The sequence below is a fragment of the Hippocampus guttulatus genome, chromosome 9 (assembly GCF_054856545.1).
Source record: "Hippocampus guttulatus isolate MCC_2025c chromosome 9, RoL_Hgut_1.0, whole genome shotgun sequence".
Classification (NCBI taxonomy): Eukaryota; Metazoa; Chordata; class Actinopteri; order Syngnathiformes; family Syngnathidae; genus Hippocampus; species Hippocampus guttulatus.
Window position 1 is genome coordinate 20,834,372 of NC_141269.1, and position 21,674 is coordinate 20,856,045.

General features: G+C 41.6%; 1 protein-coding gene across 2 annotated transcripts in view; it reads left to right on the forward strand.

Annotated features, from left to right (window-relative positions):
* Positions 1–226: 226 nt before the first annotated feature.
* glra3 (glycine receptor, alpha 3) overlaps positions 227–21,674 on the forward strand; it is an 84,846-nt gene continuing 63,398 nt past the window's right edge. For both annotated transcript variants that reach the window (XM_086120775.1, XM_086120776.1), the window contains exon 1: positions 227–549. In XM_086120775.1, the coding sequence (XP_085976901.1) occupies positions 485–549 (65 nt within the window). In that variant the 5' untranslated portion in view covers positions 227–484. The remainder of the gene's footprint in view (positions 550–21,674) is intronic.

Genomic DNA, 21,674 nt, shown 5'->3' on the forward strand with positions numbered 1-21,674 from the left:
TTCTGGAGAGCCACAGGGACGCATACAGAGGAGACGATGCATCCAACGGTGTGTGTTGAATTAGCTCCTCTTCGCTGGAGTTTCAGATGCTGTTCAGTTTGGGTTAAACGAGACAAGATGATTGGTTTAGCGGACGGTCAATCATCCTCCCGACGAGGGAAGGAGGCGGATCTCTCTGCCACTGTGCTCTCGCTGGGCCACTCACTGCACAAAGCCAGAGCTGAGCTTGAATAGCTGGGATGAGCGCACCGGTCCTTCTTTTTCTAGTTAAACCGCTTTTTCTAAACCGGCATAATTTTTTATACACTATGTCATTATTTGACTTGAAATAACAGAACCATGTAAATCGGGGATTCTCCGGTTTGCGTAGCATGTTTTGAGCGTTGTTTACATTACAGCCAGACTCACGAGCGGTGTTTGCGGTGCTGAAAGCTCCAAAAGCCGCGAGGAGCCAGGACGGGTCCGTCCGAACGTCGCCGGAGCGATGAAGAGCAAGAACTACTCTGCTGGAGTTTTCTTACTCGTCTGGAGACTGTCGCTGTTTCTCAGGTAAGAGGTCACAAAAATAAAAGAGGCAATTTACTAAATTTACGCTCTTTCCGCGCCACAGCTCGAGGCGATGAACTCTATTTTCTTGTCCTTGTGTGACCAGTCGATTTCAAAGAGTTTTCAATTAGAATTGCCCTCATAAGTTTACATACCTTGGCAGACGTAAGGTGTGTAAACGCTCTGTAAAGAACACGAGTGATCAAGCACATTTATTTTATTGTAAATGGGATTCAAATTAAAATGTAAAGCGTTTTAAAATATCACAGTCACTGAAGAAAACACAGCAGTGACAAAAATAACGACATCCCCGACTGGTTTCAGTCATCAAACACATTTTCCAACAATATTTCACATATATTACGTCCTCTGCATTGGGATGTAAATTTTTAAGCACAATTCTATACCTAATTAAAAGACCACCATTACATTATCCCCTAACACACACACACACACACACACACACACACACACACACGTTTCAATCTGGTAACAATGGCTTTTATGCAAAAAAAAACCCTATACCAATTAACAATAACTTCAATTAAACACAATGGAATGCCATTTCCATTGATTTTTTTTAAAAACCTCAGCTTTACTGACAGTAAAATGTCCAAAAAACAGCAGCACTGATATCAGAACAAGCAAGTTCTCTTAATATTCTAGTATAAACTAAGTGAAACAGTTCACGTTAGTTCTTTTTATACATTAGTTTCCCTTATTATCAGAATACATTTATTTTCAAATAAAATTAAATGATCGGTGTAAACTAGCCCTTTTGATAAAATGCTTCATATATTCAACACTCTCTTTTTACAAAAGAATATACACAATTATGAAACATGTCGATTTTCACATTGAATAAACCTCCTGATGTGATTGTTCCGTTTAAGTTACAACTGTATGTAACAGTAAACAATTTTGCCAACGGCTTGCATATTCTTTTTCAAAAATATCAATGTGGTCTGGACGATATTTCACTGGGTGCCCTGCAGTGATAATTCTTTGAGCACGAGGAGATTTATGATCAAGTTTTTGAATAAATAAGGCAGCAACACCTTTTTGCTCTGTGCCGCTGCTGATTCCTTGAGTTTTGTTGCTGTTTGGGATGCCATGGCGAAGGTGAAGACGCATCGACAAAGTCGTGTCGTCAAGACAATCTCTTTTTTAAAAATCCAAAGTGTTTCCACACAAACAAACGCATTGCTCCGTCTCCTTGCTGCCATGATCTATGTTGATATATAATTATAGAGATAATTGTCTATTGTCTATGTTGCTAATGATGTAAATCTCCGGCACCGACCTGAGATGATGTGCACAAGCGAAAAACAAATATAGGTTTCTTTAAAATAACATCGAAACCTGAATAAAAAAATAAAAAGGCATTGGGAATTTAGAATATAAATGCTGAATTATATCGATTCAATCACTCAATAACTTATAAAAATGATGTTGCATCGACGTGTGGCATTGACGTGCATAAATCCAGTGCCGAATCGATGTAGCTGGATCGCGTTGCAGACAACTTGATTGATGAAATAGGTGTATCTCTGTGATTGGCTATCAACCAGTTCAGGTTGTCCCCTGCGAACTGCACAACTGCGACCCTGGTGAAGATAAATGGATTAATTTGCTCCGTGCACCGATCATGCATGCACGCGGCAGAGACGTCTATTATCCCGTATCCATTATCTGAACTGCACACAGGAAGGCCCGGGGCCTAGAATCAAATCCATGACCTTTGCGCTGTGAGGCAGATGCGCTAACCAGTCGCCCACCGTGCCGCCCCACGGCAGAGACACTGCAGCCCAAAGAACACAAAACACGGAAGACTTTAGGGAAGATGTTTTTTTTTTTTTTTTTTTTAAAGGATGTTGGCATAGCTTGATGGCTAACTGCATGTTGTAGTGGAAAGAAATGGACAAAGTTAATATCAATCAGGAAGTGGCAATTGCGCCGAATCACCACAGATGTAATTAGGGCACTTTTCTAGTGGGGACGGGTGACTCAATGCTGTTCCTTTATTGCATCAGGTCCTCCCCATTTATCCCCGGTGCCCAAAAATCAGGACAACAGAGAGGGTGAAAGAGTTTTACGCAATATTACAGCAATTCAGTACTGAGTTTAAGATATCCTTTATTTGTCCCACACTGGGGAAATTTACAGTCTACAGCAGCAAGATTGTGGGTAGAAAGAAGAAAGAGGAAAAAAACAAAGAAACACCGTGCAATTAAGTGCAATATAAATACAAAGTTTTACAAAGTTAGAGTTTCTTATTATACCAAAATATTTAACATTTTTAAAAAACACACACAAATGACTATACAAGGTCTTTAATGTTTAAGAAATGTTTATTTATTGCAGAATGATTTTCATTGAACATTTTCATTTCAATGTAATTATTACTTTTTATTTTCGTACATTCATGCACAATGTTTAAATTGTGCATAATGTTGGAGTTGTTTACAATAATAAATACAAGTGCGTTTGAGGAATAAAACCTCTGCCTTGTTTTTAAGAACACTTGGGCTCACTTTGATCATGTATTATGATGTTGGTCCAGTGGTGGTACTTGCAGATTGACATTTTAGGCGTTAAAGTTTGAGAACCATTGCCAAGTTGAACAATAGATATTTATGATATCATTACAGAGTGTAATAATGCAATATAATAATCTGTACCCAGGTATTGACTCCAATATTTACCACATACCGTATTTTCACGACCATTCGACGCACCGTATGGTTGGGCGCAGTCTCATTAATGGGTGCTATTTCTGTATTTTATACATAGACAAAACGCACTGTATTATTGGGCGCAATTTTAAAGTGGTAAAACATACGCCAGCTTAAACATACGGCATGCATGCGCGCACACTAAAAACACGTTAGCTTGTAGCATGCCAAGACATACAGATACAAGCTAAAAACACGTTTTTAAAAAGGCAACGGAAAACTGAGTTCCGTTGTATTTTATTTAGCCATCGTACAATGTACTCATGTTTTTCGATCAATCATCACCCAGAAATCCATCAAAGTCCTCATCCTCTGTATCAGAATTGAACAATTGTGCAAGTACCGGTAATCCATCAAAAACGCCGTGTTCCCTCTCGTTGTCAGTCACTCTCATTGCCATGTGGCTCCACAGAAATGATGCCGGCTTTGCCAAAAACTCGAACAACAGTGCAAGCAGACACGTTCATCCAAGCAGCCACAATCCATTCGCAAATTGTGGCGTAACTGTTTACGCCTCTCACTCTTTGTAAAGTTGTGTTTGCCATCGATCATTCATTGTTCCCATGCCGCTCGCAACTTTACTTTGAACGCCCGGTTGATGCCGATGTCCAGCGGTTGGAGTTATTTAGTCAAGCCTCCGGGAATAACGGCAAGCTCAGAGTTCATTTGCTTGACTTGGTTTTTCACCGCTGCTGTGAGATGGGCACGCATGCCAAAAGCATAACCGATGGCTTGAAGTTTGAACTGAGCTTCGTAGGCGTGTCTCTTTGTAGAATTTATTTTCGGGGGTTCTTAGAAACCAAAACCGAAGTTGTTTTGCAACAATGCACATAGCCACACTCTATACAGGTGTTGGTACCTGCTTGTAGCGTCCCTTTAGCGTCCACTTACACGCCCACCCTTCACTCATTGGCGGACTTCTTCCCCGCATGCCTGTCACTCACGTCTGCCTTTTCGCTCTCTTTCTCTCCATATATGTATATATACACGCCCACCCTTCACTGATTGGCCGACTTCTTTGCCGCATGCCTGTCCACAGTCACTTCCGCCTTTTCTCTATATAAACAGCGTGTCGGCTGTCAGTCAGGTTTTGGAACTCAGCGCATAGACAAGACGCTCCGCATCATAAGGCGTCCTGTCCATTTTGGAGAAAATTTTAGACTTTTAATGGCGCCTTATAGTCGTGAAAATACGGTAATTGTAACGTGTATTTGTTCCATATTTTGATGCATTTTTATCCTACATATTTATATACCACATACATCTTAAGTGTAACATACGATTTTAGTACAATACATAGAATAATAATGACGTGATGTCATGATTACTGCATTATTCCGTTCAACTGCAGTATGCCACACACACACACTATCTCACTACCACATAGACAACAATCAGTGTGCATTGTGGGATTACGTAACATACATCAGGGATGAGTTAACAGTCCGTGGAGGAAATGTGTCCAGGTTACAGATATAATGAAATGAAACGTTAGAAAAAAACATATACCTGTGTTCTTCAGTACTTTGGTCCCTCAGCGACCATGTCTGACTTCCCTCTCGTGAAAGCGCTTGATTATCCTTGTTTGCTCGTACTTGAAGGAAAAAATCACTTTTTCCTTGATGTTTCAAAGCTAGGGAATTTACAAAAGCACGAAGATATGATTTGAGTGTTTGTATCCCAATTAAATAGTTCAATTGCCATGTCATCCCTTGCATTTTTCCTTCACAGGAAGCGTGTAATTCAAAGTTGTTTTATAGATAAGATCAGAAAACTTTTATTTGTCTCACAATGGAGAAATTCACAATTTACAGCAGCAAAATTATGAAAGGGAGAAAGTAGAAGAACAAAAAGTATAAAAATAAAATATAAATATAAGCATATTAAAAATGGGTTAGTGGGGGTGAGTCCAGATTTCCAGGTCCATCTATTCATTAGCCTGACAGCAGTCGGCAGGAACGAGCGGCGGTGCCTCTCCTTCTTGCAGGGCGGGTGTATCAGTCTCTGGCTAAAGGAGCTGTCCAATGCTGTCAGGGTGGCCTGGAGGGCGTGGGAGGGTCTGTCCATCTGGAGCAATATAATTTGTTTTTGCTGCAGAAACCGTCACAATATTTGCATTTTCAGGCATTCTGTGATCCCAACGGGAGTGGTAATTCACCAACTCCTGCCAGCACGCCGCAGCTAGCAGATGTAAACAAAGCGTCATTGGCTGGAAGCAATGTTGTGATTAGACTGTAACCAATCATATACAGCACTGGCTGTAGAGGGGTTGTGGGATAACTTTGCAATTTGCATACAAATGTTTTGGTTTTTTACCTTGCCATTTCCCATTTCACCACATAACCGGCGAGGTAGGAAACAGGAGTCACAAATTTTAAAACACAGTGACTCCAGGTGTTTTTGAACAGGAAATGTCTTTTCTTTAGTGCCAACCACACTTAGGTCTGTTTGTTTTGGTTTGGCAGAAGGAAATTTGGTGCATCCAGTTGTTAATTTGTTCTCGACAGTTACACAACACGTTAATTGGAGTGTTGTCATTTGGATACATTGACAGATATAGCTGTGTGTCATCTGTATACCCATGGTAGCCGACATTGGTGTTCTGAAGTATTTGATCCAAAGGTAACATACACAGACTGAACAAAAGGGGTCCAAGGAAAGGCAACCCAAGGCAAGTTTATTTGTACAATGGTACCTCTACTTACGAAAGGAATTGGTTCTGGAAGAAATTTCTTCACGAGAAAATTTTGTAAGTAAAGACGCGCTTTCCATATAAATGCCCTAATCTGTTCCAAGCCCCCCCCCCCCCACAAATTCAGACATAAATGTTTCCTAAAGCTTAAAATGCATCAAAATATGGAGCAAATACATGTTAAAATTAGATTATTGCACAATAATAGACAGTTAGGACGGCGGAAAAAAATCATTGGCACCGCCCTACCCACTTTTTAGGACTTGCACACCTCAAGAACCAAGACAAGGGCACGGAAAATCCTACTGGAACTGCCGGACCCTGCCCACCACCTTTTCCAGCTACTCCCCTCAGGCAGGCACTACCGATCCATGCGCACCAAATCCAGCAGACACTGAAACAGCTTCTTTCCTCTAGCCATTAACTCCCAAACCAGGAACCCAAATCTACCTGTATAGTGGCTCTTTGCAATTTTGCACAACCCTGTGGAACAGCATCCCATCATAGTTATTGTAGCTCCAGCTCTGTACTCACTTGAACCACTGTCACTGATCTATATTCCACAGCACTAGAAACTTTAAAGCGCTCATGGACATCTGCATAATTGCACACTTCTTGTCCTACAAATACTGCTACTGGTCACTTTAAAATGGTTCAATGATTTTCTGCACCAACTGTACAACTGTTTTTAGTATTTTATTCTACCACTGATCACTTTAGCTCTGCTTGATACTTTGCACATTGTCTCACAGTTGTCATTGGGTGGTACCACCGCACAACGGTACACTTACATTACGAAATGTCCTTCCATATCTATTTGTCATGTCCTTGTTTATGATGATACTCGTGCAGCGTGTACTAACGGAGACAAATTCCTTGTGTGTTCTCCGTACTTGGCCAAGAAAGATGATTCTGATTCTGATAAATGAGAGTTGTGCATAGTGTAAACAACAAAGAATAAAAATGATGGTCATTTAACTTTTAATTGAATCCTCATCGGTTTTTGCCCTCTTTAGTTCATGTTCTCTCATAGAAATTCTGGGAAGAACTGATCCAAGGAGTTTGCTTTTGTCGGCTTTTAACAATAATATAGTGAGGGATCACAGTATATGTTTGAGAATTGTGAGATTATGTGACCACCTGGGAGCACATTTACTCTATCGGATGTGGGCGCCAAGGAAAGGTGGGCGACTGCAGCCAATCAGAGTCCGGTTCTTTCTTTGAACTTAGATTTGCAAGTTGAAATAAACAGAATCCACCAACAAGTAAAATAAGAAGCAGTAAACAGAACGCCAACTGATTTTCAGCGGCCCGCGATTTGGCAAAAAAAAAAAGAAGACATTTGACATGGGCTGCAAGATTAGTTAAAAAAGGTGAAGGTGGGCAGAATAAGAAGAGAGGTTGTCAGAATAGTAAGTACCATTACCACTCATACATTTGTTTATATACTTTAGACCTTTTCTCTTAATTCAAAGTTACAAATAAACAATTTATGATTAAAAGAATAACAATTTATCTTCAAAACACTGTCGTGAATGAAGATCATTCAATTTGTGAGGGGCAAAGATAGTTTCTTCCACTTTGTGCTCTATGGCTGATTTATGATGACATCACATCAATGATCCTCAAGTAACTGTCACTGAAAAATGGTCACTTTTCTACAGTTTATTCTTTTTTGGGTTCTGAATGTGGAGATGGGATTCGAATGCTATTTAGTACAGAGCTGGATCTACTCTGTGAGATACATGCTTGTTAGCCATCCCAAAAACAACAATTTGCATTAACTAGACAATACAAACAGTATACATTACAGTACTTTTTTGATTGACTTTAGTGTGTTTCAAAAAGTTGAAGAATTTAAAAGTATCCCATTCATCCTGACATTTTTCTGTCTGCAGCTCTTGAAAGAAAAAGTTTGGACACCCTGGTATAGCGTATATGATTCTGCTGTCCCTAAGTGTCCTTTAAGCTGTTTGGAGTTTATTGTAAAACTGAACACACTACAAAAGATTTACACACACTGTGTATTTAAATACAAAATATGCTTTGTTTCTAAAACATACTGTAGCTAGTGCTAATAAGTCAATGGACCCCATTGACTAATAACACCCCATTCAAATGCTAATGAATTTAGGGTTGACTTGGGGGTTGATAGTCCGTCAAATAAGAAATATTCAGACTGTGGAAACACATACACACAGCTAAGATAAAGCTACTGCAATGTACAAATTCCTCCCTATCTGCAAAAATGATTTCTTTAATCGCAACTTTCTTCTGTTCCCATTCTAAATGTGTACTCCATCCCTGCACAGCCCCAAACTGCTCTTAAGAGGCCAAAACATGCAATAGCAGACAGCATTTGTCTTTTATTTATTATTTTTATTGCTATTAATTTAGTATAGTTATTTTATTTTCTGACTACCTGTAGTTTATTTATAGTTATTATAATTATCTATACATATAGTCACATTTAAAGTTGAGTTTTCAAAGATTCAAACAATTTTCCTTGGCTCAAAATTAAAGAATACAGAGATACAATGACATTTTTGGTCAAATATCAAAAATTTATTATATCAACTAGTGCTGTCAAGCGCTTAAAAATCGTGAGATTAATTAATTAGGGTCTTTGATTAATTGATCTAATTAGTCAATATTTTAATCTCATCTAAAAATGATTTAGAAAACCCCTATTTTCATTTTAAATTCATTACATTATTGAGGCAGATCAAAAGATAAAAGAAATAGTGGCATTATAAAGTATTTTCTTGTTTTTCAGCAGACTTGGACAGATGCATTCCTCGCCATTTACTTTCTGATTTATTTGAGACTAGTCAAAGTCCTTACCTGCAACATTTACTTTCGACTACGAGGGGGAGTATCATTGTTTTTGTAAATCTCCAAAGAATTATAAAACAGAACCTCAGGTCCTTAAAACTCATTCAGTACCAGACAATTCTAGATCAAGTCTGAAAAGACATTTAAAAATGTATTTGGGAGTGAATGAGTTAAAAAAGTGCCTAGGTTAACATATCAAAAACAGTTAGAACAATTTCTGCGCAATACAAGTACTCAACACGGAACTTGCTTCAGATAATAAACAATAAATAAAACAGACTGTTAAATCACAGTGCTATAAGTTAGCACTTCAGAAAAACACTGTTCATCATGACAAACTAAAAGCGCTGAAAAAACCAGCAATCACTTCTAGTAGTCTACAGAGGACACATCAACTATATCTCGTACGTGGGGTGTTCTCGAGTTTAGTTTGCCGAAGAGCTTTGCTATCAGCATGTATTGTATTGTATGGCTCGCTCGCTATATTGCTAACGCTATATTGCTATATTGCTAAGGCTATATTGCTAACGTTAGCTGTGGCTGCACTCAGGACTAGGTGCTTTGCATTGATGTGGGAGGCTAAATTTGAGCTGCTTCGGTGGTAAGCAATCTGCTTCTTCCAAATTAGGCACAACACTCTACCTTTATCAATTGTGTCATCAGGGCATTTTTTGAATGTAAATTTTCATTCATTGTGCCGAGAACTCTCACATGCTCCTCCATTTACACCTCTCCACTCCTCACCGCTGCTAACTCAGCCCGCCCAACTCCAATGTGAGCCTATCAGCTTCGGCTAAACAAGCCCCAACATAATGGCAGCCAATCAATGTCCGCTTCAGGCTGTGACTGACAGTTGTTTCCCCACCCTCAACAACTCGAACACAGGAAGCCAACACATAACAAAGGATATTAGAATAAGGCAACCCACCTACAGAAACAATAAAGGCAGTGATTAAAATTTAGATTAATGCGATTAAAAAACATAACGCGCTAAACATGGCCGTAATTAATTAATCACAATTAATGTGATAAATTGACACCTCTAATTTTAATCTTAATCAAAGTCATTAGAATTATTATTTTTTCCATAGGGGTGTTCACACGGCAAGATTTGGTCCGGTGCTACGCCGGGGCTGCCCCAGTAGAGCGTTCACACGTGCAAATTAGCTCCGGCGTAGCCCCGGAAAACAGCTTACACCGGACCAAATTTGATCCACCTCAGGGAGGTGGTTTAAAAATTTGCTCCAGAGCAAATGCTCGTTTGCGAAGCAGCACCGGTGTAAATTTGCACGTGTGAACGCAACTGGGTTAAATTTGCTCCAGAGCAAATGCTTGTGAAGAGTTTACGTACGGTGAGAATGCGTTGCTTTCGTGTTCTGTCGGACTTCCGTCATGTGTTTGTTTAATAACGACACAAACCTTAGCTGGTAACATCTTTACTTTTGTAGGAGACTGGACTGTCTCGGAGTTGTTTGTGTAGTTTGTTCATTTGTTGTGTGTTCACACAACCCCCGCCCCCAATATAATTTATTTTGTGATTTCTTCTCTTGATTTTGTGTTTGGCGCATTACGTGTTTGCTTTTCTGAGTGTCATTGAAGTCATCGTTGATTTACGTTTTGTCACTCTCGAGCAGAAGGCACGTAGACCGAGAAGGAGAAGGACGTGCCTGTGTAGTAGTCGCTTGAGTTGTGTATCCGTTTTAAAAAGAACCAACACGACAGCTCATTTGTTTTCTGTCGTTTTGCTCCGCTGCAGAAACTGCCGTGTGAACGCAAGTGGGGCTGCACCAACGCTGTGCCGGTGCTGACACGCTCAGCGGCTTTGTACGTGTGAACGCTCCACACAATTTGCTGCGGTGCAAAATATATCGCAACAAAATACATCGGTGCAGCGCCGGAGCAAATGTGTGCCGTGCGAACACCCCTATTAATCATCCAGCCTTACCACACCCAAGGAAATACAGAGTTGAAAGGACTTTTGTCAGGTAATATGGTATCCCTCTTGTGACTGGCTACAAGTCAGCCCTAATTTTTGTTCAAAACCTTTACACAAGCAGGAAAATTCTCTCCGCTCCCTCTAATTTTGCCTGCTCCATGGTTGCCCGACTGTGCATGTTGATTTGCACCTGCCTTTCAGACACATGATTTAAAGATGCAAAATCAGCCATTGCAATTTTAACCATCCATCCATCCATCCATTTTCCGAACCGCTTAATCCTCACAACGGTCATGGGGGGTGCTGGAGCCTGTCCCAGCTATCTTCGGGCAGTAGGCGGGGGACACCCTGAACCGGTTGCCAGCCAATCGCACTCTGAATCGGTTGCCAGCCAATCGTGTTATCTGAACCGCTTACCTTCAAATTCAACAAAATTGTGTCCTGACCATTACTTTCTAGTTAGCATCACCCGTAAAGACATTTCTACATTTCAATAAATGTTCTTAGGGTGACGTGAAAGAGAGATGGGAGGCAAGAGATGTTTGAGAGGGTGAGGCCTACATAATGCATTGCATGCGTGCACACAAAGAGTCGTGCCTCTCTTTAATGTTTTAGTAATGACGTCTGCTGCCCTTCTCCTCTTGTAAGCCGCTAACAACATTTTCACGTCTTCCTTTCAGGTGACAATGGTGAATGTTAGTTCGTGTGCTGTCTCTCTCGCTCTCTCTCCCTATTGCTAACTCCAAAATAAAGTGCAGCCAAAATGTGATGGATTACTGTTTCAAAGTTCTATGTTACAAAGGCATTTTCACCTGAGGTGATAAAAAATTGACTTACCACACAAATTTACCGCTTCAAATTCAAATCACTGTCCAACTTAAAATCCAAGTTTGCCACAGTGTTGCCAAGGTTCCCAATTCATTGGGACGGGATAAACAAGGGTAATCTATTTGCCATTGGTGGAAGGAGGAACTAGTTGAAATTCTCTCTCTTTCCTTGTTAAGAATTTGTATATTGGTGTTTAAACAGAATATGCTGAACATTTCTGACAATTATTACCCCCTTCCCATCAGCTCACCACCTGTGGAGGGGAAAAGGCGTCAGTGCCCTGTGAGCTGGGCAGTGGTAAAAGGCAGGGACCTTGGCCATCCCCAACTACAGAAACTATTTCTTGGGGCATGAAATGTCACCGCTCTGGCAGGGAAAGAGCCTGAAATGGTGAGTGAGGCAGAGAAACTCAGACTAAATATAGTCACCTGGCCTCCACCCACTGCTTGATCTCTGGTAGCAGTCCTCTCAAGAGGGTTTGGACAGCCGTCCATTCTGGAGTTGCCCATGGTGAAAGGTATTGAGCAGATATGGGCATTACTTATTACTCACCCGCTTGATGCGTTTACATTGGGGTTCGCTCTGATGGATGAGAGGGTTGCCTCCTTCTGGCTTCAGGTGTCGGAACGAGACTGTTGTTTGTGCCGATGCACCCAACAGCAGCTCAGCTTTTTGGAGTCCTTGGAGGTTGTGCTGGAGAGCGCTCCCCCTGGGCACTCTATCGTTCTGCTGGGGGACTTCAATGGTCACTGTGAGACTTGGAAGCTTGTGATTGGGAGGACAACCCCCCCCCCCCCCCCCCACCAGACTGACTCGCACACCCCTTTGTGCAATACGGGTTTACAGTGCAATACTTTGACGTGCAATACTGTTTTCAATGTGCAATACTGTCTTTACTGTGCAATACTGCTCAATGTGCAATACTATTTTGTTGCTGGAACCACTACCTCAAGACCTCAAGTGCTAAGCTACTCTCATTCTGTTTTTCCTTTGCTCTGACTGTCTCTATAATAAGCCGCTCTCGCACAAGTCTAATTGCCCCACGGGGATAAATAAAGTTTTCTGAATCTGAATCCCATCCACCCGACGGGACCCCAAAACCAAACTCCCCCACCTTCGATCTGAGCCAGAGTAAGTGTCTGTCACTGCACTTGTGTGCTCCTCCACAATTTTCCAAAATGAACATCATGTTAAAATATAAAGGTGTCCATATGTGCACTTGGCAGCAGGACACCCGAGGCCGCAGTTCGATGACCGACTTTGTCGTCGTGTCATCGGATTTTCGGCCGCATGTTTTGGACACTCAGTTTAAGACTGCTGCAGCGCTTTCAACTGATCACTAGCTGGTGGTGTGTTGGTTCCGATAATAGGGGAAGATGCCCGTCTGATCTGGCAGACCCAAAGAAATTGTGAGGGTTTGTTTGGATCGTCTGGCAGAATCTCCTGTCAGAAAGATTTTCAATTCCATCCCTGGCTTTTCTGCCTGTGGCACTCTCGAATACAATTGATTCAAACCAGATTTTTGGACTTTCAAGTTGGTGTCGTAGTTGGCAAGTGTTCAACAGCTCTAGAAGAGCTCTGCTGGGTTTTTAAATTTTTGGGTTTTTTTTGGGGTGGGGTTGTTGTTTTTTTTTTTGTCATAGGGTGTATGTTGTCCTTCGTGTATACCAGTAATTAACTCTTCTCATCATTTGGCCGTGACATTCTTTGAATAAGAAAATGTGTTTAAAGGTTGCGCCTTCTCGGCAGCATCTGCGTACCAGCATTTGACCGCCTTGGAAGCTGCGGAGTGCTTGAGTTGTTTGTGCCTCTAATGGGCAGCATTTTTCACAGGCCCGTGTTGGGCAGTCTGTGTTGATATGGCTGGATGGAGTTGAGGAGAGAAAAGCGTCAGTATGGAGCGCAGTGTCATGGATCTGTTTGTGACCAACAGGTGGCACTGTAGGGCTCCGCCTGCAGTTGCACACCTGTTGGTCATTGTGTAATTCGTGCCACTTTAAAAGACTTGATGCCCGACCACTCTGTGACGGGTCATTGTTGCTGTGTGCACGTGTCATGTTTTGTTTTCTGTCTTGGGTTTTTTTGCTACTTTGATTTTGCTGGACTTTATTTGAGTGAGTTTTTGGAGTTTGTTTCTCCTACGTACTCCGGTTTGTGTTTTTGTAAAATACATTTTGGTCAATCCACCCTGCTCCTCCCTGCTTTTTGGGGTCCTCCTAACAACTTGCAAAACATGACACGCAGTGTATTTTGTGTATTTTGAATTAAATGTCGGCGCTTGGGATTGAAGCGGACCTATATGGGGAATTGAACCAGTCTCTGTTTTCGTAAATGGACGCTGACGCTTCTTGTTTACTTCCAAACTTAGCTTGTAGTAGACTTGCACCTGTCCGTGTTTTTATGTAATGTGTTGTGTTCATTATTTTACTTTATGTTAACTGTTTTGTTAAGCGCTTTGTTACAGAATCAGAATCAGAATCAGAATCATCTTTATTGGCCAAGTATGTAGAACACACAAGGAATTTGTCTCCGGTATAACACGCTGCATTAGTATCATCGTAAACAACAAATCATTGAACCATTTTAGAGTAACCAGTAGCAGTATTTGTAGTACAAGAAGAGTGACTACGTCAGTGACTGTTTAAGGAGTTAATGGCTAGAGGGAAGAAGCTGTTTAAGTGTCTACTGGATTTGGTGCGCATGGATCTGTAGCGTCTGCCTGAGGGGAGTAGCTGGAAAAGGTGGTGGGCAGGGTGCGGGGGATCCAGGAGGATTTTCCGTGCCCTTGTCTTGATTCTTGCAGTGTGCAAGTCCTCAAGAGTGGGTAGGGCGGTGCCAACGATTTTTTCCGCCGTCCTAACTGTCCGTTGAAGTCGGATTTTGTCCTTTTTTGTGGCGGCCCCAAACCAAACCGTGATGGAAGAACACAGGATTGATTCGATGACTGCCGTGTAGAACTGTCGTAGCACCTCCTGTGGCAGCCCATGCTTCCTCAGCAGCCTCAGGAAGTACATCCTCTGCCGGGCCCTTTTCAGGATGGAGATGGTGTTGACTTCCCACTTCATGTCCTGGGAGACTGTGATTCCCAGGAACTTGAAGGTCTCGACGGTTGACACAGGGCAGTTGGATAGTGTGAGGGGCAACTGTGGAGAAGAATGTTTCCTGAAGCCCATGATCATCTCTACAGTCTTGAGCGTGTTCAGCCCGAGGTTGTGTCGGCTGCACCAGAGCTCCAGCTGCTCCACTTGTTGGCGGTACGCAGACTCGTCGCCGTCTTTGATGAGACCGATGACCGTGGTGTCGTCTGCGAACTTTATGAGTTTGACAGCTGGATCTGTTGAGGTGCAATCGTTTGTGTAAAGAGAGAAGAGCAGTGGAGAGAGGACACATCCCTGTGGGGCTCCAGTGCTGGTGGTGCGTATTGATGATGTTGTTGCTCCCAGTCTCACCTGTTGTGTCCGTCCCGTCAGGAAGCTGAGGATCCACTGGCAGATCGTAGGGGACACACCGAGGTGGAGAAGTTTGGGGGTGAGGAGTTCCGGGATGATGGTGTTGAACGCAGAGCTGAAATCCACAAACAGAATCCTTGCGTAGGTCCCTGTGCTGTCGAGGTGCTCGAGGATGTAGTGCAGACCTATGTTGACTGCGTCTTCCACAGACCTGTTTGCCCGGTAGGCAAACTGGAGAGGGTCCAGCAGGGGTCCGGTGACGTTTTTTAGGTGGTTCAGCACAAGGCGTTCAAAGGACTTCATGACCACAGACGTCAGGGCGACAGGCCTATAGTCGTTCAGTTCCGATGTTGCCGATTTCTTGGGAACTGGGATGATGGTAGACTGTTTGAAGCAGGATGGGACCTCACACAGCTCCAGAGATCTGTTGAAGATTTGTGTGAAGACCGGAGCCAGCTGGTCAGCGCAGACTTTCAGGCAGGAGGGGGACACTTTGTCGGGCCCCGCAGCTTTCTTGATCTTCTGCTGCTTGAAGAGCCGTCTCACATCCTGTTCGTGGATCTGTAGTGGAGAAAAAGAGGGTGGGGGGGGGGGTAGGTAGAGTGGTTTCTGGTAGACGTGGGTGTGTGTGGGAAATGGGGGTGACCTTTTCAAATCGGCAGAAAAACACGTTTAGTTCATTAGCAAGACCCTTATTGTTCACTGTTTGAGGGGGGTGGCATTCTATAGTTAGTGATTGCTTTCAGGCCATTCCATACAGATGCAGAGTCGTTAGCAGAGAACTGGTTTTTCAGCCTCTCTGCATAGCTTCTCTTAGCGATGTTAATTTCCTACAGCTGTTGTGAAAGCGCCATATAAATCAGGATGTATTGTATTGTGTGACATCATGTACGCTGTGATATCTGACCCACTGGTAAAAGCAGACTTTGGTTCGCTCCATTTTCATCTACAGGTATAACTGCTTATATAACTGAATCGTCCGAAGGGCGTATCACTAAACTCACCTGTGACGTATGCACAGAACACGAGAGCGAGATACGAGGAGAGGCACGATTACGAGGCAAGTTGGTCATTAGATCTATAAGCTAATCGCTATGAAAAAAATGATGAAACAGTATTGGTTATTCTATAATTTACTGGTTGAAGCATGGTAACTTTATGAATAAAGCATTCGTCACAAGGTGTAGTAATGCTAATGTTAACTGTTGGTAGAACTAATGATGATGTGTGGTAGATTCTTTTGTCAAATTGAGAGTAGATTACACATGCATCGTCTTGGGAAGAGGATGTCAAGCCACATCAATACTTACCTGAATCAATGATTACCAGTAAATTAATCTTTGCAGTGTGAGATTGGAAAAAATACTCTGATTTTGTGGTATGTTGTATTCATGATGCCATATGAGTACAGTACAACATATTTTGATGCACTTATTTAGTTGAATAAACCTGGAGTACACAGCTGCTGATGTAATGTTTATTGTTAATGCATAGTTTTCAAACATTTACAATTGGAACATTATACTTTTGAGTATCAAAATTCTTGATTATGAATATCTATCAAAATAGAAAAATGGGTTCCCATGATGAACGTTTACGGAACGCAAAATTAGTTACCCTGGTTTCCCATTGGGTAATCCGATGGAACCGAAAAACGGTGACCGTGAATTTCCGAAATCCTCAGGCCTGCTACTAAATTATTTAAAATTTTGCAGCATTTGTTTAGAATTGTATGTACAGTACAGTAAATATTCTCTAGTACAGACTCGTGTTTGCGCTGTCCAATTTGTCCTGATAACAGAAATTCCTCATTTGGGAAATGAGCATGGTACATGTCCTTTATGAACCTGCAAGTATGTTGACAAAATGCACGTGTAACAACACAATCAATAAAATACAAAAATGTACTGTCCAAAAACTGTTTATATAACAAAAACTGCAATACATGTGTATCCCAAAAAAATCACAACAGTAAAATACGTACAGTATTTTAATGTTTATTTTTTTCTGTCTTGGGAAAAAAAATGTGTATTTTGGATTGTTTTGTTGGATGCATTCTTTGGTTTATGACAATGTTTGCCTGCGTGTCATACAGTTTTCTTGCTAGTTGCAAGTAACTGTCCCGCTGATCACCGATGTCTGGTAATTCTTGTGCATACTGAAGGATTTTTGTTGCCATTTGCATTGCTTCCTTGCTGGGTGGTGGCTTGTCATCAGGAGTTGAATCGATGCCGTGTTTTTTAAAGTTTCGTAGATCTGCGTCTTTCCAACTCCAAGTGTCTGCTGGATCTTTTTAACTTTGTGTCCAGCCTCGCTCAAACGGATGCATTTCACTCGTTCCGCTCCAGTCGTTACAGTTCTTCTACGTTTCGATGCGATGATCTACACGATGTACAGTAAGTGAATAAAGTTAAAATCTTTCGCAATTACAGTAAAACGCACGCCAATAAAAAGTCGCTTACACGTCTTCGTTTCGAATCTGATGAATGAAAACGGCGAAGCGAACACGTTTCTTCTGTCATGTCGAGTGGGTGCTGCTTTTAAGCTAGTGCCGCGTTCTCCAGGACGTAAGTGAATAAAGTTAAAATCATTCACAATTACAGTAAAACGCACGGCAATAAAAACTCACTTACACGATGTCGTTTAGAATCGGATGATCGAAAAACACGAAGTGAAAACTTGTTTCAACGTTGTGTCTTTTCCGTCGCATCGGGTGGGCGTTATTTAAGCTCCCGCGGCATTACACCTTCATCCGGGTTACGGGTAGTGGGATTTCCGCTTACCCAAGTTCCGGTAACACGTAACATCGTAGTCAAAATGTTAATGCATAGGTTTTTATTCCGGGTGAAGGATATTCCTCTCCATAGAATTCTGGGGATGGGAATATTTACTGTATATGTTGTTGTTTGTGTTCTTATCATATGCAATTGAATAAGCAGACCATTTCAGAATTCAAAATTTGGGACTCTCTAAATGCATAATGGGACTCATACTTTTCTGATCAGCGAGTCCCTGGGACTCGCTGGCGGTAAACTGTAAAATTATCACTGCTTCATAACGAAGTTTTTGATAAATGCATTTCTTATTTAATTGTGGCATAACACTAGCAGCCCAATATTTTTTTATTGTAAGATTAATATTATTGACAATAGATTATGTGAATACGTTCCACACACTGCTTCTAATGTATTCAGTGTGTGAGAGACGGTAGTTCTATCTTAAACACGTATCAATTATTGATGAGGTTTGACGGTTATGCTGTGTCTTTTCTCTCGTGTTGGAGAACGAAGAGCATGAGATTAGAGAACATTGGACATGGATGAGAAATGGGAAAGAAACGAAAGGAGAGCTGAAGAAAGAATTGGGTGAGGTATGGCCACAGCAACCTAAGCGGCTTAGCAGCTGATTTCAGTCTCGAAAACTGACAAGTTGTCACTCAACAATCCAGTGGAAGGAGAGATCCTAAAATTTAGCTCAAAGTAAAACACTGAAATGATTGAATGTGTCGATGAGTCTAAAACAATGTTTTGACAGTTAATCTATATTCATACATCAAAATTAACTTGAAAGGCAAGTGCACTTTTTTCCCAATGAAGGAAACTTATCAGAATGCACCAGTAACTAAATATCCCAAGCACTTTACACCCTTTTATTTAGGCCGATCTGAAATTAGCTTGTTTTATTTCGCTCAATCCCCCTCGACGGCAGAGTCAATGTCGTGTACCTGTTTTTGTGACCAAGATGACCTGAGTAGAGCTCGGGACTTGCGACGAGGTGATCTCCTGATATTAGCAGAGAATGTGAAGAATAAAAATCCAAACTTCGAAGACACATTTCTTTTTTCAAAACACTTGGGCAGCACAATATCCCCAACTTGGCATTCATTACACTTGTCAAGTTGTGTGACGCATCGTAAATGTTCAGCATGCAAAACATCGGCAAACACAAATAGCCAAATTTTTGAGTGTGTACCGTTTGTCAGCAGCTCACGATTGTAATTCGGTTAGCAAATGCTAATCTATACCAACAATGCAGTCTTGCTAACAATGTCCAGTTTTGACCCTTTTGGAGTCGTGGCACCATGGGGCACCGTGAGCCAAATTTTGGTGGCCCTGTCAGAACCGTTACTGCAGGCCTGAGGATTTCAGAAATTAACAGAAACCATTTTTGGGGTCCGTTAGATCAGGGGGCACCCAACCACTGGTCCGCAGGGCATTTGGTGCCGGGCCGCACAGAAAGAACTTGCCTTAATTCCGTTTTATTTATTTCGGAATACGAAAGATGTTTTATTTTGAAAAATTACTGGATTCTCCGTTACATCCGTCTGTGTCACGTTTGACACGCGTCAAACCACGCTTCTGCGTCACGTGACCGATTACGCAAAAAAAAAAAAAAAAGACTAAAACACGAGTAAAACAAACTGCTGAAGATCGCAAATGACGGCGGCCTTAAAAGGACTTTCGAGACAACTGGATTAAAGTTATGGTTGAATAATCTGAGATCGCCACAATAGCACTGTTGCTATTTCCGACATGCTTCCTGTGTGAGGCGGGGGTTTTCTGCAGCAACGGCGACTAAAACAAAATTACGAAGTAGACTGGACATAAAGCACACACTTGAGGTGTCATTGTCTCCTATTACCACGAGATGGGACCGTCTGGTTGCAGAAAATCAAGCTCGGGGCTGTGGTGAGTCGTCATTTTCATGCACTTTGAATTTGCATTGTATCGTATTTTGAAGGCATTAAACATGTCCATCGCGATCAGTGTTGCGGCCAGATTAGACGCTCCTTGTGTTTATTATTATATTTCGAAAACACCACCGTTTTCATGCAGCTCATACCATATTATTTTGTTGTATTATTTCCGCCACACCTTAAATGCCGGTCCCTGAAAATATTGTCTGACATAAACCGGTCCGTGGGGCAAAAAAGGTTGGGGACCCCTGCGTTAGATTACCCAATGGGAAACCACGGTAGCTAATTTTGGGTTCCGTAAACGTTCATCGTAGGAACCCATTTTTTGTATTTTGATGGATATTCGTAATCAAGAATTCTGAGACTCAAAAGTATAATATTTAAAGGGTAAATGTTTGAAAACTGTGCATTAACAATGACCATTACATCAGCGGCTGTGTACTCCAGGTTTATTCAATAAAATAAATAGATCACAATATGTTGTTTAACACTTTTATTGTACTCATATGGCATCATGAATACAGTAAACCATAAAAATCAGAGTATTGTTTTTCAGTCTCACACTGCAAAAATTATTTACTGGTAATCATTAATATATTAATTATCGTAAATTCCGGATTACAAGCCGCTACTTTTTTTCCACACTTTCAACACTGCGGCGTGTAATATGAAGCGGCTTTTTAATTTTTTTTCCATCATGGGAAAAACATGGACCAATAAAATGAATGAATAATTCACTGAGGTCCAATAAGATTGTATGACTAATCACAATTTTCGCTCTTTTGCCGTAGCGGAGAAAAATGTGTTACCTGGCAACAGTCGACCAATAAAATGAATGACTAGTACACAGGGGTCCAATGAAATTGTATGATTACCGGTCATCACAACTTCCTTATTTCAGTCTTTCTTCTAACCCTGATCAACATAGAGAATACCAGACGAAAAGCATATGATGCAGCTTTTAAACTAAAAGCGGTCGCTCTGGCAGTTAAAGAAGGAAATCGAGCTGCTGCCCGTAATCTTGGCATAGACGAGTCGATGGTGCGAAGGTGGATGCTCCGGCAAGAAGAACTGAGCCAGTGTAAAAAGACCCATGCACATTTGATTTGCCCCTCACTCGGACTGGAAATAAAAAAGTTGACTCCTCCGTCATACTGAAAACAAGCGGCCACGAGAGAACACATTTTACCTGTGTTTTGAGCTGCGCAGCATCGGGCGTAAAGCTGCCTATGATGATCATTTTTAAGCGGCTGACTAGAGAAATAATTTTATATATCTTTTGCCATTTATATGATTTGCATTATTCTATTTAAAGCCTAGTGGGCTGCAGTATTTCTCCTCGTAATTACTCAAATGCGCATCAAGATCTCTCTTTGTCTGGCCTCTTATTATGTGTTTCAGCGTAATTTCGTTGCGCAAATGCATTTATCATGCTCATAAAAATATGGAGATTATTTTAACCTGAAGAAATTGTTGCATTTTTTTCTGCGGGGGTTAAGCGGGGGACCGCGTCCGCGGCCTCACCGGAGGCGGAGCGCCTGCATTTATAATATGGTGCGGCGCATATAAATACAAAATTGATTTTTCCTCATAAATCTGAGCATGCGGCTCTTAATCAGGTGCGGTCTGTAACCCGGAATTTACGGTACTATGAAATACTATGGCCATCGGTAACACATATGTGTACACAATACCTCAGTTCTGGCTATATACCATGGGCTACAAGTAAACCTGACAATGTTAACATGATTATGCGTGTGTACTATTTATGTAAATAAGCATAGTATCAATGGCTACTCACCCCCTTTATTAATACAAAAGCATGTAATCGGAATTGAATGATTAAAACCATGTGATGAGTGCTTGACATCCTCTTAGCAAACCCAAGACGATGCACTGTGTAATCCAGTGTTTTTCAAACCCTGTGCTGCGGCACTCTGGTGTGCCGTGGGAAATT